Source organism: Hibiscus syriacus, unplaced genomic scaffold (assembly GCF_006381635.1).
Source record: "Hibiscus syriacus cultivar Baekdansim isolate YM2019G1 unplaced genomic scaffold, ASM638163v2 tig00111718_pilon, whole genome shotgun sequence".
NCBI classification, from domain to species: domain Eukaryota; kingdom Viridiplantae; phylum Streptophyta; class Magnoliopsida; order Malvales; family Malvaceae; genus Hibiscus; species Hibiscus syriacus.
Genome location: NW_024063161.1, coordinates 123061 through 138498, shown reverse-complemented (window position 1 = coordinate 138498; position 15438 = coordinate 123061). Strand labels below are relative to the sequence as shown.

The 15438-nt window shown below is 33.8% G+C and overlaps 1 protein-coding gene across 3 annotated transcripts; it reads left to right on the top strand.

The window, feature by feature from the left end:
- Positions 1–3151: 3151 nt before the first annotated feature.
- Positions 3152–13601, top strand: LOC120168267 (uroporphyrinogen-III synthase, chloroplastic-like). 3 transcript variants are annotated; one of them, XM_039177051.1, is made up of 10 exons: positions 3152–3436; positions 9520–9607; positions 9897–9966; positions 10314–10420; positions 10840–10935; positions 11645–11700; positions 12191–12276; positions 12568–12702; positions 13098–13163; positions 13245–13601. In XM_039177051.1, the coding sequence occupies exons 1-9, from the start codon at positions 3209–3211 to the stop codon at positions 13144–13146; spliced, it is 915 nt and encodes a 304-aa protein (XP_039032982.1). In that variant the 5' UTR covers positions 3152–3208; the 3' UTR covers positions 13147–13163; positions 13245–13601. The 3 variants fall into 3 exon arrangements, with proteins under 3 accessions (XP_039032982.1, XP_039032984.1, XP_039032983.1); XM_039177053.1 differs by having other exon boundaries at positions 3154–3436; positions 9520–9604; positions 13245–13599; XM_039177052.1 differs by having other exon boundaries at positions 3158–3436; positions 9900–9966; positions 13245–13595.
- Positions 13602–15438: the final 1837 nt, after the last annotated feature.

Below are 15438 nucleotides of genomic sequence, written 5' to 3'. Positions count from 1 at the left end.
GGTCATGGCTGAGAGCTGAGATTCTTCATTTTCTGCAATGCAGAGTTGTGCTTTGAAAGACCGAGCTTTGATTGTTCATGCTACAACCCATCAGCAAGAGTAATTTGTCCAAAAAAAAAGGCATAAATAATGGTTTAGATGCTGATACATATAAAATTCCCAAGTAAGCTACTTTTTTTTCAATCTGGGAATTACCTGGTGGCAATGAATTAAAGGCGGGAAAAGAGTTTTTCAATTTTGCAGCTTTACTATTAATCTACTTCTCTTGGAATGAAATATTCATCATCAATTCGAACGTAAGGTATGTGGGAAATCTGAGACCATTCTTTTCCTTTGACTCTCCTGCACTCCTTTTAACAATGGGCATCTCTCAATAACCAACTCCCCAAGCGGAAGGAACAATCCTCCCTTGCCATTTACTCAAGAATAGTGTTTTTTCAGAGAGATTTATAGCTAACCAAACTATCAATGTTGTTCAAAACTGTTCGATTAATGCTCATATTCGTTGGGAAAATTTGAGTGAAGCACGGAAACTGTGAGAGACATTCTGTCCGGAAATATCATCCCAGTACCAATCAAGAAGCCAATGTGGTTCATGCGTCATAATAATCACAGAATCATTTTCTCCAACCTGGAAAGGAAAATGGAGGAGATGGAACTAATTTCATCCAGCATAAAGATTTCAACCAAAACACTGGTGCATGTTACCTCAGTGCATAAATTTTGGTTCCTCTCTGCTAGTGCATACCTTAGGATGTCTGCATATGTTGATGTTTTCAGTCTGATACAATCATCAATTGGCTGTTCCAAGGCAGGAGAAGAAGTATTGATCATTATGTATGTGCATCAAGGGCAGAATGCTTTAGGCATCAAATGCAGCATGGGACACTCAGGTAACATGCACCAGTGTTATTTGAATGTGGATTATCAGGAATGCACTGTTGAAAGAAAGACAATATGACATCAAAAAAAGAAAGAAAGAAAAGAAAAGACAGGTCTTCATTAAGTTACAAATGTATCCCCTCCTTTCTCATCATTAAGTAACAACTTAACCGAAACGTCCATCTATAAACAATAGAAAAATGTCAGGATAAACGCATCCACAAATTTATTTACTTGTTCTAAGGGTCATTTTTAAAAGTTATTTTCTATCGAACTTTTGAAAGTCATTTTTCAAAAAATCTACCAAACTGACCTTTAGAACAAGTAAATAAATTTGTGGACGCGTTTACCCTAACATTTTTCTATTGTTTCTAGATGACGTTTCGATTAAGTTGTTACTTTTTCGTAGTATAACCTTTTTTAATAGTTTAAAACGTTTTATAATTTTTTTAATTATTAATAATTTTTATATATCATACCTACATAATTGTTCAAATTTAAGACTTAAAAAAGAGAACAACATTTTTTTAACGATTGAGGTCGCTCAATAGGTTATTGTATCATAATTTTTAAATGCTAAAAGATGGGTAAAAGATATATGTTAATTTATTAGGTAAACTATATTATCAATCGTAAAATTATTATTATTTATTTTAATCATTAAATATTCTATTTTTTGATAAAATTATTATTAATTTACATGTTATTTTTAAATAATTTTATTGAATATTTTATCAAAAAATAAATTATACAATAGAGAGACATGTGATTCAACCCAAGACCCCTTGCAAGAGGGGAAGTCTTGCACTTAGCGGCCAAATTAACTCAAGTATTTATTAACATTTCATCAAAATTTCTATTTAAACTAATCATATAAAAAGACAAAATATATTTATTAATGTTTCGATCATTCGTTATTAAAAATTAACGATGATTTTGAAATTATATTTTTTAGTTATTTTTCAATGCTAATGTAACACGTCATATAACCGTTACTTTTTAACATGTGATTAAAATAAAACTAAAATTAATTGTGATTTTTAAAATATAATAGTTTGACGATCAAAACAAAAATTATGTAATATGTGGAAGACCAAATAAGTAATTTGACCTAAAAATTTAGGGTAAATTAAGCGTTTAGTATCTAAACTATCAGCTTTGGTCCGTTTTAGTATCAAAATTTTGATTTTTTTTTTCAAAATCATGCCTAACATTTATTTTTTGTTTCATCTTCGTACCCCATTATTAAATTTAACGTGTTTGATACCTAAACTATCAATTTTAGTACCTAAACTTTTAATGTTTTCAAAACTTAATATTAAAAACTTAACGGTGTACTAAAATAAAATAAAAACTAAACGTTAGGTATGATTTTGAAAAAAATAAAAATTTAAGTACTAAAAGATACCAAAACTCATAATTTAAATATTAAACACATAATTTACCCAAAAAGTTATAGATTCTAATAAAAGTCTTAAAGAATTTGAGACAAGTAATCTTTAATTTTTCAAAATTTAAAAACATTTTCCCAAAAAATCAGGAGTATAAGCTCTTTAGGCCGTCGCTACCTTCTGGCCGGGATTATAATTGCTATATATATGTTGCCATACTAGTAAATCATGATGACACCGTGTCCAGGAGACAGCGTAAATAATCACACCAACATAACTACAATGATGATGGGGGGTTCAGCAACATTGCCACTCTTGTAGCCCTATGGTGAAGCGAGGAGCCAAAACTAACAACATCCACGTGGTTCCCAATACATTTTGTTGTTGGTATAATAATTTTTATTTTTTAAAATATATTATTATTATTATTGTTAATTCATTGGTTGTTCTTCTAATTTTAAAAATTAACTCGATTCACATACTTAATTTTAATGAATCAATCTCCTAACAATATTTTACATAAAATACTTAAACTCAAAATATACTTAATCACTTAAATAATATCAAATTATTTAACCCTACTAACTATTAATTTTATTTTTATTATTTTACTAGTGAGCCATCATTATTATCTAATACCAAATTCTAGGATGCGACGGCTTAGAATAAAATGAAAAAGCGAGATGCCATATTGTCGGCGGGAATAAGAACAAGGTTGCCTTGCCTTCCACAAAGAATTACACTTGGCGTCCAGTAACTTCTACAGGTGTACCCACCAGAAGCGTCGGTATTATTTAAACCCGGTGAAATAATTAGGGGACTAGATATTTTGCGGGAAATAATAATAATTAATTATCATGGTTAAGCAGTTAGTTAACTCAGCAACAGCTGGCCCCTATTAACCCATTCCTTTCGCCTCTGCCCAACACGTTTCGATGGCGTTATTTTTTCTCCCCTCTCTCTCTCCTCTTCCTTCGTCATGGCCGCTTTCTTCTGCTTATCTGCAACTTCAAACGCGAATCTCTTTCTCGCGTACGAGGATTGAAGCTTCTTCGACTTCGTCCACGTCGACTTCGCAACTGATTCAGAATGTTCCTTCTTCAAATCCGAAAGTCGTCGTCACAAGAGAACGAGGCAAAAACACCAAGCTCATTGACGCTCTGGTTTATACTCACTTTCTTCTTTGATTTCCCCCCTTTTAAGTGCTTCTGATGATTTTTATTAAGCTCCTTACAGTTTCGCTTTTCTCTCTTTTTATTTGGAACTTGAAAGAAAATTAGTTCAATTTTTTGCCATATATTGACAATCTTTCACTGCATTTTGAATTTAGGATCGGTTTATATTCTGTTTGATTAAATGCTGAAACTAAAGCAACATGTAAGTCATTTTTAATTTATTTAAGCTGCGCAAGTATTTTTTTACTGGTTTTCCCCTTATATATTTTTCCTTTTTGATTCACTTTTCTCCTTAAAGCTCAGTGATATGAACTTCTTGAACTTCGAGTCTGGATCGTACCAAAGAAAAAAAGAAACTAAAAGTAAAAAAAAGTAATGAATCTAGACCACATGCCGTTAGTATTTCATTGGATCTAGCTGCATTAAAAAAAAGTTAACTTTAGAATCAGTGGTGCGAAGATATATTTAGGTTCAGAGCTCGTTTGGAATAAATGAATTTCGAAATACTTTAGGAAATATTTTATATTTCGCATTTTGTGGAATAAAAATCCATAGGAATTCTTTCCTCGGTTATCCTAATTTATTTGAATAAATATTAGAAGGGGAAATAGTGATTTCTTGAAATAAGATTTCCCCTTCATTGATAAATTTTAGTTTTTTAATTTTAAACTTACTTCCAAATGATACCTAATTCAAAAATATTATGTATATAGGTGTTAAAAAGTAAAACCTGATATTTGGGTAAAATTATTCTTCATTCCTCAACTCTCAATTTACATCAAATAAGTCCTATTTATATACAAAGTAACTGCTATAACTAACTCATTAACCATAAGCTAACAAACTAACAAACAATACAGCTAAGCTAAACTAATTAACACTTTCTACAATCCCTCCAAGTTGGTGGTTGAAAAATGTCTTTAAACCCCAAATTGAAAACCAGATACTCATGTTGATGTACACCCAAGGCTTTGATCATCAAGTCTGCTTGCTGCTCCCTTGTTTTGAAGTGTTCAATTTGTATTAAACCTTCTTGAATTTTTCTCTAACAAAATGACAATCTATTTCAATATGTTTAGTTCTCTCGTGGAAAACCGGATTAGCTGCTATATGTAAGGTTGCTTTACTGTCACACATTAGCTTAGCTGGTTCAATACTCTTCAAACCCAACTCAGTCAACAAACCTCTCAACCATACTATTTCAGCAGTTGTTCCTGCCATGCTTCTATACTTTGCTTCAGCAGAAGAGCGTGCAACAATATTTTGTTTCTTAGACTTTCAGGAGATCAAAGACATTCCAAGTTTTATGCAAAAACCTGTTACAAATCTTCTAGTCATTGGACAAGAAGCCCAGTCAGAATCACAATAGGCAAACAATTTGCATTCACTTGCTGCACTTAATAAAATCCCCTGACCTGGATTTTTCTTAATGTATCTTACCACCCTTAATGCAACTTCAAGATGAGATTGCTTTGGTTGATGCATAAATTGACTTAGGAAATGTCCTGCATAAGCAATATCTGGCCTTGTGTGGATAAGATATATCACCCTACCTATAAGCCTCTGAAAAACAGACTTATCTTGTAACAATTGCTCATCTCCACAAAGTGCTTCATCATATTCAGCTGTAGTGAGCTTCTTGTTTTGCTCTAAAGGAGTCACAACTGGTTTAGCTCCTCATGTTCCATTTTCTTCAATTAATTCTACAGCATATTGTCGTTGGTTCAACACAATCCCTTCTTTTGACCTTAGAACCTCTAATCCTAGAAAATATTTCAACTCTCCAAGATCCTTCATCTTAAAGTTACCATTTAAAATATGCTTAAGTTCCACTATCATTGCTTCATTGCTGCCAGTAATTAAAAGATCAACATAAACAAGCAAGGCCACTATATCATTCCCTTGTTGTTTTGTAAACATTAAATAATTATACTTGCTTTGCATGTAACCAGATGTAACTAATGTTTTTGTTAGCTTCATGTTCCATTGCCTAGAAGCTTGTTTCAGTCCATAAAGTGATTTATGCAGCCTACAAACCTTAGACTCCCCCTGGCTGCAAAAACATCAGAAAGTGCCATATAGACTTCTTCAACTAAGTCACCTTGCAAAAATGCGTTGCACACATCCATTTGATAAAGAGGCCAATTAAAAATGGAGGCAATAGCAAGAATAGTTCGAACAATGACTAACTTAGCAACCGGGGAGAAGATATCCGCAAAGTCAACTCCTTTTTTATTGAACCCTTTAGCAACAAGGCGAGCTTTGAAAAGCTCAACATCCCCATTGGCCTTGTACTTGATTCTATAAACCCATTTGCAACCTATTGGAATTTTCCCTGAAGGCAGAATAACTATAGACCAAGTGTTATTTTACTCCAAAGCAACAATCTCTTCCTTCATGGCTTGGACCCACAAAGGATTGGTAATGGCTTCAGCATAGGTTTTATGCTCAAGTAAATGAGAAGTAGATGATAGGAAACTATGAGTTTTGGAAGGTAAATGAAAATAAGAAATAAAATTGGAAATAGGATACTTACTTGGAAGAGGAGAAGATTGGTAGGACTGAACACAGTCATGTAGCCAATTAGAAGGTTTGACAACCCTAGTATATTTTCTTTGAAGTGAACACTGATTTTGAGGTTGAATAAGTGAACTAGGAAGACTAGTTGAGACTTGAGGTGATGCAAAAGAAGAAGAAGAAGGAGAAGGCATGTTAGGTAAAACAGAATGGACTGGAGGAGAGGATGCAAAAATATCAAGAGTAAGAAAGTCAGAATCATCAACAACAGGCTGAGTAGGAAAAAATTGATAAGACTTATTGACTGAAAAGGCAAAAGGAAACATTGTTTCATGAAAGACCACATCACGATTGACAAAAAAACACTTTTTATGAAGATCAAAAAGTAGATAATCCTTTTGAGTTAATGAATAACCCATAAAGACAGAAGGTAAAGCCTTTGTTGAAAATTTGTCCTTATAGTTGACCTGAGTTGCATAGCAAAGGCAACCAAACACTCTTAGATGAGAAGGATCAGGTGATTTTTGATAAAAAGCTTCAAAAGGACTTTTCCAATTTAAGAAAGCAGTGGGAAGCCTGTTGATGATATAACAAGCTGTTAAAACACACTCCCCCTAAAATTTTATAGGCACATGAGACTGAAAACGAAGAGCACATGCTACCTCTAAAAGATGCCTATGCTTGCGCTCAACAACCTCATTCTGCTGGGGCGTATGAACACATGAGCTTTGGTGAATGATTCTAAGAGATGAGAAAAGGTCAGAACAATGATTACTAAAAAATTCACCACCATTATCACTACGAATATATTTAACTGAAGTAGAATGATGATTTCTAACAAGGGTAAAGAATTGTTTGAGAAAAAGGATTGCATAACTCTTAAGCCTCAACAAATAAACCCAAGACATTCTAGTATGATCGTCTACAATAGTAAAAAAAGATCGATGACCACTATGTGTTGAGATTCTATAGGGACCCCACAAGTCAATATGGATTAAATCAAAAGGTTTAAGTGATCGAGAAGAACTAATAGGAAAAGGTAACCTTGATTGTTTTGCAAGAGGACATACAGATCATTGTTTGATAGAATTATCATTCAAGGGAATAGAGCATAAAAAAAGAGTCTTATGCATTTTAGCAGTAGTGACATGCCCTAAACGTGCATGCCAAAGCATTGTATTATTAACAGATGAAGCAGACATACAACTAGGCAATTGAGAATCAGACTTACATACTGAGGATGACAAAACAGGATTACAATGCTTAGAAAACAAACCAGAAACAAGATCCTTTGAATAAAAAACATAGAGACCACGTGACTCCCTACCAATCCTTCTCATCTTCCCAGTGAAGAGATCCTGCAAAATACAAAAATGAGGATAGAAAACAATGTTGCAATTTAAGTCTTTGGTAAGTTTTGATACTGATAACAGATTATGGTGAAATTTAGGTACAAACAACACATTGGGAATAATATAAGTTGAATCAAAACAGAAAATACCAATTGTGTAATAAGGACAGTTTTACCATCAGAAAATGAACACAACGAGAACCAGAATCACATGAAGTAAGAGATTGCAAACAATGGATATTAGACACCATATGATTAGTAGCACTTGTATCAAGTATCCAACGCACATAATCAGAGTGATTAGGTAAACAATTAGAACCAATACCTGCTAAGTTGACTGTTGTATCAACCGAGGGAGGCTTATTCAGAAGCTCAAGAATCTGATTATACTGAGCTGTGGTGAAAACTGGAGCAGCATGAGTATTACTAGAATCACCAGAACATGATTCACGATCAGAATCATTCAAGAAGTTATTGGTAGCAAGAGCAGCCTGAGAACCCTTCTTCTTAGTGAATTTGAAATCAGGAGGAAAGCCATTTAAGTGATAACAATTTTCATGCTTATGGCCCTTTATCTTGCAGAAATCACAAACCCCATTGAATCGTCTTCGATCAGAATTTCCAAAAGCACTGGAATACATTGCAATCACTCCCGAAACACCAGATAGCTGAACCCGTTGTGCTTCTTCTTGCACAATCATAGAATAGGCTTGATTAACAGTTGGCAATGGTCGCATAAGAAAAACTTGGTTGCGAATTGCCGAACTGCAACAATTTCTACTGGGCAAGATTCTTAGAATTTTGCTAAGAAGCATCACAATTGCAAGTTGAAAAAGGAACTAAAGAATGATACTCATCCCATAACAGCTTTAACCAAGTGAAATAATCAGAAACAATTGAATCACCTTGAGATAAAGTTGCAATTTCCTGATGCAAGAAAAAAATTCGAGATCCATCAATCTTATCGAACCGCTCCTTCAAATCAGTCCAGACATGAGCAGCACTTGAAGCAAAAACAATTCCAGCAGAAAGATCACTACTCACAATATTAAGGATCCAGGATAAGACAAACGCATTACAGCGTTCCCACTGAGAGTGCAAGAACTCATCATAGTCCTCTTTGCAACAAGAACCATCAACAAAACCTAGCTTATTCTTTTCCAGCAAAGCAATCTTTATAGACTAACTCAAAATATTATAGTTGTCAATACCAACCAATCGGTGAGAAACAAGAACACCGCCCGGAGTATCAGACGGATGTAGGAACAAGGGGTGATTGAAATCGAGCACGGTGGTGTGAATTCATTCCGTCCCAAGAAACCGCCTGGGCTGACCACAAATGAAAATATATGGATTAACCGAGAATGAAAGAATACGAGTTGAGGGAGAATGGGCAGAGAGGAAAACGGCCCAACGAGCAACCTGGGCTAAATTGATACCATGTTAAAAAGTAAGACCTGATATTTGGGTAAAATTAATTTTACCCAAATATCAGGTCTTACTTTTTAACAATAGGTGCACTCAGTTATCTTAACTTTGTCTTGTGGATTCAATGACACTTATTTAGCTGTAGGAAGTTGAGATTTATGGCTCGAATGGTTGAAAAATTGGAAATTTCCTCTGGCTGTTCTACTTCTTATGGACGCAATCATCTATGCTTTCTACTATTCTGTCAGAAGCTTATAATTTGGATATCAAATGTATGACGTAATGAACTTCATGAATTCTTGATCTCTATTATTTTCAGTTACTTATTTTACCCTTAAAAATGCACAACTGCTGTTGTCATATTTTCTGTGCTTATTTCTCCATATTCCGATCCACATATATCTGTCCTTTTTCACCTTTGCTTTCATTTAAGTATTTGTAAACTGAAACGTTAGGATAATTAAATGCAAAATTAATTTTTTTTATGTCTAGTTGATTGTGCAGAATTATAATTAATGAAATTTCTTAGTCCAATTTATGTTCTATGGCGGCTTGTCTGTTTGCTTTAATATTGATCATAAGTTGTTCAGCTTGCTGATTTTTGTGTCCCACTGATGCTGTTACATATAATAGTCCTTAAACATGTTTATTAGGCATAAAGGATGTAGCTAAATCTGTCTAAGGAAAATAAACACTGAATGATTATTGCTGCTATATATTCAGCTCAACATTTTTATACAAGTACGTATTCAAATGAAGTTTAACTAATTTACAGGCTGAACATGGGATCAATTGCTTGGAGCTTCCCCTTATTCAGCATACACAAGGACCTGACATGGACAGGCTTGCTTCTGTTTTAAGTGGTAAGTTTGAGAACTTCATGCTTGATACTGATAGTTGTACATAATTTGTACAGTGAATGGGTTGTCGGTGAATTTACATGGATGTTTGACGATCTCTCTATGGAAATATAAGTCTAGTTAGTCTTTGGATGATGATCTCCTTTTATGTTTGCTAGATATGATAAACAGGTTTAAATTCATTGTCTGCTGAGCTGTTGCTTGTGAAGCTTGTTGGCTCACAAAATAAGAACAGTTGGTACAAGTCATTTTTTATTGTATTGTTTATAATATATATTTTTTGTTTTGGCAGCAGAAACTACGTTTGACTGGATTGTCATAACTTCACCTGAAGCTGGTTCAGTTTTTCTTGAGGCATGGAAGTAAGTGTTAGAACTTGCAAGTGAGAAACAGTCTACTCTTCGTGTTAAAAATTTAATGGACATTAGGAATCTTTACTGCATAAATGAAATATCATGTGTTCGCTTCATGTCTCTGAAGTATCTTCTGTATTTCTCTTCTTTCTAGCTGATGTGTATTAGTTATCTTAGTCATGCAATATTCATACTTTAATGAGCAATGCCTAAAAGTTATATATTTATGTGCATTTTACGTGTGGGTGTGTAAAGGACGTATTTATTTATGGTTGTAATTGCACTTTTTTCTTTTGATTTGCATTTAATTAGCTCTGTTTATAACTTGGATGCATGGGTTTAATTTGTTTCTTTAGGTCAGCAGGATCCCCAAGTGTTAGGATAGGTGTCGTTGGTGCTGGTACAGCAAGTATATTTAAGAATATAAGGCAATCTCTTGACGTCGCATTTGCACCATCAAAAGGTACTGATCTTTCTATACTTAACTCTATTAATGTTCCATCTTTGTTAATGTTTTCATCTGGGCTTTTTTATATGTTAATGAATGTATTTTATTTATTTTTCTAACAGTTGGTTATGAGGATAAGTAATGTTACTTGTACTTTGGGTGGATCTATTCTTCTAACCAGAAACCAACAAGTGGAACACATGGCATAATTGATTTTGTTCTATTCGTTTCAATGCATTAGCTTGTATCATTTTCAGTTTAGAGTATGTATGGAAGTCTATAGTTGCTCCTCAATCTGAGATATATTTCCTACATTAGCTTGTTGGTGCTACTGGAACATTATCTATCCCTTTTTTTTTTTTTGTGACTGATATATTATACAATTGAAATCATGATGCTAATTGCACTATCATGTTTTTACATTCAACTATCAGCAACAGGCAAAGTTTTGGCTTCTGAGCTTCCAAAGGAAGGCAAAAAGAGGTGCACTGTCTTATATCCGGCTTCAATGAAGGCTAGCAATGAGATTGGTATGGTAATTGCTATAGTTTTCTGATTTCATTTTCTTGATTTTTTTCCTTCTGGAATTATTTGGACCTTTCTTATTTTGAGAACTTTCTTATTTAAGAATTTCTCTCTCTCTGATGCATGAACATCTTAACAGAGGATTTGCTAGAAAAAATATCTTATATGTAAACTAATTAGTTGCACTTGATTTGATGTTTATAGATGTATGAAACACTTGTAGTTAAGGCATAGCATAATGAGTAGTCTTGCTTTTCATTGAAAACGAAAGCCTCAAATTTAATCTGTTGAATTGAACCATAAATTCTAAAATTAAAAAAAAAAAACAGGGGAGAAGGAAACATTACCTTGGTCCTTGAGGATGGAGGAAAAGAGTTCTAAGCTTGAAAATATCCCATAGGTGGAGTTGGTTTAAAACCGCGAACAAAGATATCTATTATCTATTAGTAAATGCACATTAAGTTGTGGTGACATCCTTTATGATGGAAATTTTATCAACCCCAAAAGTCCATTTTTTTGTACTTTTGTTCTTCGCTAATCCCTACCATTTGGGTATTACTTATTTGAAACTTTTATGTTGCTTTTGTTGTCCCTATTACAATGTTGAATTTTTTCTTATATTTTCTGTATTCAGTGTCATGCTTGACGTTTAATTATGATACTAGGAAACAGTGAGAACATATCCTGACCCTTGGTTTTGGATATCTATTGCAGAAGAAGGCTTGTCTTGCCGCGGATTTCAGGTTGTTAGGCTAAATACATACACAACTGTGAGTATCTTTCTATTGGTACTTCTAGTTTCAGTTTCCTCTCTAGGTGTCATTCCGTTAATGTTTACATTTTTTCACCTTATCCTACCTAATCTGAAGTTGAATTGCTTTGTTTTTTTTAGTTCAATAGAAACTTGATAATGCCTGCAAAGTAATCTGTCTATTGTAATGTTTAGCACAACATATCGACATAATCCAAAAATTCATTTTATAAGGTCTGGGCAATGCCCCAGATGCATGAGATATTTTGAAAATAACGATACCATAGATGCCTGAGATAGAAGAATAATTATCTCCTGAAGAAAGCTGTTGGAGTCTGCAGACATCCCATGAAGGTCTTAGGGATTGTAACGTGCAGATTAATCTTGAAGTAAAAACTAAAAGAATATCTCACGTGGACCATGCTTCAAGATTTGTTCCTGATTCAATATAGTTGCTTGTAATTGAAGATGGTTTACAACTGTCAATTGACCATGCTCATTCCTTTCAGGTACCTGTTGATCATGTTGATCAAGTCGCCTTGGAAAAGGCCCTATCTGCACCGGTTGTTGCCGTTGCTTCACCTTCTGCAGTTCGGTATGTAGTTGATCCTTTTCTCAGCAACTGTAGACTGTCTCAAAATGTTTTTCCGTTTGTTAATCTGTTATCGAGGATGTTCTTCTATTAAGCTTATCTTCAGTGAGTTCATTATCCGTCCTGTAGACTTATTTTTTCATATAATTGGAATTATCATGGTAGCTGGACCTTGATTGACACCCTTTGAAATGGAAAACTTGTCCCTTCTTGGGCCGCCTGATTTGGCAAGTCTCTCATTAGGACAATTTCTTGTTTATAGTAAACTTAGTTCGTGCACCTCCATTGTTACAGAACATGGGTCAATCTTATTTCAGAACCTGATTCTTGGAGCAATGCTGTTGCCTGTATTGGGGAAACAACTGCCTCTTCTGCAAAAAGATTAGGACTGAGAAATGTGTATTTCCCAATACAGCCTGGACTTGATGGGTAACTTTTTTGCCCCCTCTCTAAAATTTCTGCATGATGTTTCAGCATTAGCATTTACTGCTCTGCTAATTTGTATGGGTAACCTTAGGTAACTAAGAGTCTAAGAGTAGGTTGCGTTTGAATTCCATATGCTGTTGAAGCAACAATTGTTTTTTGCTTCAATAGCCAATGGTTTGCCAGCAAAACCTGTACTCTATCGAGTATTGAGTGAAGTTAACTTTGAGAATCTTCATTGACTTGGCAAAAATGATCTGGCTAGTTTCTTCTGTTATGGTCAATTTTTCTCTTTAATAAACCTTTTTAATCATTATTACTTAATACTTATCAAGTTAGAATTTGTTTTGGCTTCTGACTAAATTAAGAATCTGATTTCTTGGATTTATATGGATTACCAGATGGGTTGGTAGCATCCTTGAAGCCTTGAGAGCTCATGACAATTTTTAGGATTGAAAGATATTAAGGTATCCATCTTTCCCCTTTTCTCTAGTTATTCCTGGAAGTAGTCTCATATTTTCTCATAGAATAAATGAGTTTTCAATTAGGTCCCTGTGGAAGCTTCGACACAGAGTGAAGCAGATGCAGAACCGCAAGCATTTTTAATTCTGTGAGGCACAGGCCATAGTAAGTAAAAAAAGATTTGCCAAGTATATGGGTTGGGATTTGCAGAAATTTAGCATTTTTGAAGGTACATATCCATTTAGAGGCTGCAGCACTGCTTTTTCAATGTCAGTAAGAGGCTATTCGATTCACATTATCAGAACTTGTACATGCATTTTCTCACTGCAAGCCCACTCTTTTGACTCAATGTCAGTTGTGTTGAAATTGAGTTGGGGGCACTTCATGAAATCTCATAAGCAGTTATGAGCCTGACGAATCAGCATTAAATATTGATGGTGACTAAAATATTAGGCTATTTAATAAAAATATAAGGATTTAATAGGTATTTAAACTCGAAATTCAGCATGAACCAAGCGATCTTAGTGATTAATGGATTGTTGTTATCCTTGAGGTCCCGAGTTCAAACACGTATGTAGGGGTATGAGCGTTCATTGTCAAATAGTTAAAAGTTTTGTACAAATATTACTCAAATTAAAGAAAAGACTCAAAACTCAAAAAATAACTTTTAATTTATCTAATATTTAAATTTACAATAACTTAAATTGTAATTAAATCAAAAATTTCATAACACATATTTATCATTCTTTAGTTCGATTTTTACTTGATTAAATATTTAATAAATATTTCTATTTTTTAAATTTAAATATTTATTTTTACATGAATTTAAATTATATTGAATATATAAATTTTAATAGAGGTCGGGATTCTCTTTGGCTCTTAAGGAGCTCCGTCCCTGGTTATGAGACTGTCAATTGAACTTGTAATCATAGTAACTGTGCCATTTATGCGGCACGGTATTTTTGTTATGCATTCCTTTGTGATAATAAAAAAAATCTCTTTAACCTAAAAACCTTGTCTAAAAGTGCCACGTGTATGTTTATACTGAAACATTTTAAATGTGGTTGTCAAACCTTGCCTTGTTATGATTTAACAAACTACGTGTTTATCTTTATATATGATATAGTTCGCGGTCATCCCATCCCATAAATATTCAATGTTGTGTTTGCGTAATACATCCGAATTGGACCGATTGCTCGAGCGAAGTAGGGACAATGCCGAGTTTGTGCTTGTGAGGCGCGAATTCCTTCAAATTTATCAAGTCGCGATAGAGAGGTTTTGGCAGTCCTTATGTGTCCTCTGAACGCTTTTGCTCTAATTTGTGCTTTGGTTGATGCACTATAATGATTTTATCTTTATTACATAGTTGCTCAGATGGAAACATAACAATACTTGTCCACACAATTGGCCAACTTTAAAAAAAATAAAAATAAACTCATCCGCATAGAGGAGGTGGTTCAATTTTTTTAGCGTCTATTTTACAGACACGCCTTCTCGTAAATGAAATTATATAGAGAAAGCATGTCAGTTTGGTAGTAAATTTATGGAATTTCAGAATAAAATGATTCTAATTCTAAAGTACATACCGTGAGGCAATGGTGGACCTAGAAATTAAAAAATAGGGGTCCAAAATAAATATTATAATATTCATTGACTTAGGTTCAAACAAGAAACCGGCAGTTGAGTATCAGTGGGGTTGAGGCCTGTGTAGGTTTGAAATAATACACAAAATAGAAGCTTTAATAATAGGTAAAATGAATGGTTAAAAATGATATATATTATTTTAATCAATAGTTTTTAATTTAAAAATATGGAATAAAAGGTTGACATTTGATATTAACTTCCTATTCACGTTATTTGAGCACAAATTTTTAAAAAAAAGTGTGCAGAAAAATAAAAAAAAAGGTGTGCATAATTTTTAAGTCTTGATATAATATATTAAGTGTTGGCATTTTTTTAAAAGAAAATGAGTATGCAACTGCTACCTCTTGGGCCACATAGGTCTGCCACTGCCGTGAGGGTTCTTTTTAAGAGGAAGGACGTCCTGGAGGCACTTTTACCTGAAGGAAAGATGTGACCATGGTAAGTACTTGTTGAGATTCAAGAATATTGAAGTAATACAGAAAACGTATCTATTTCTTTTATTTATCAGCTAGATATATATATATATATACATTTATTCAGCTGAGTTGGCTTAACAGCCTTAACAAACTCTTAACAACTTGCTAACGGCCCCTAACCAACTAACCAACTCACACAACCATATCAGCTCAACAGCAC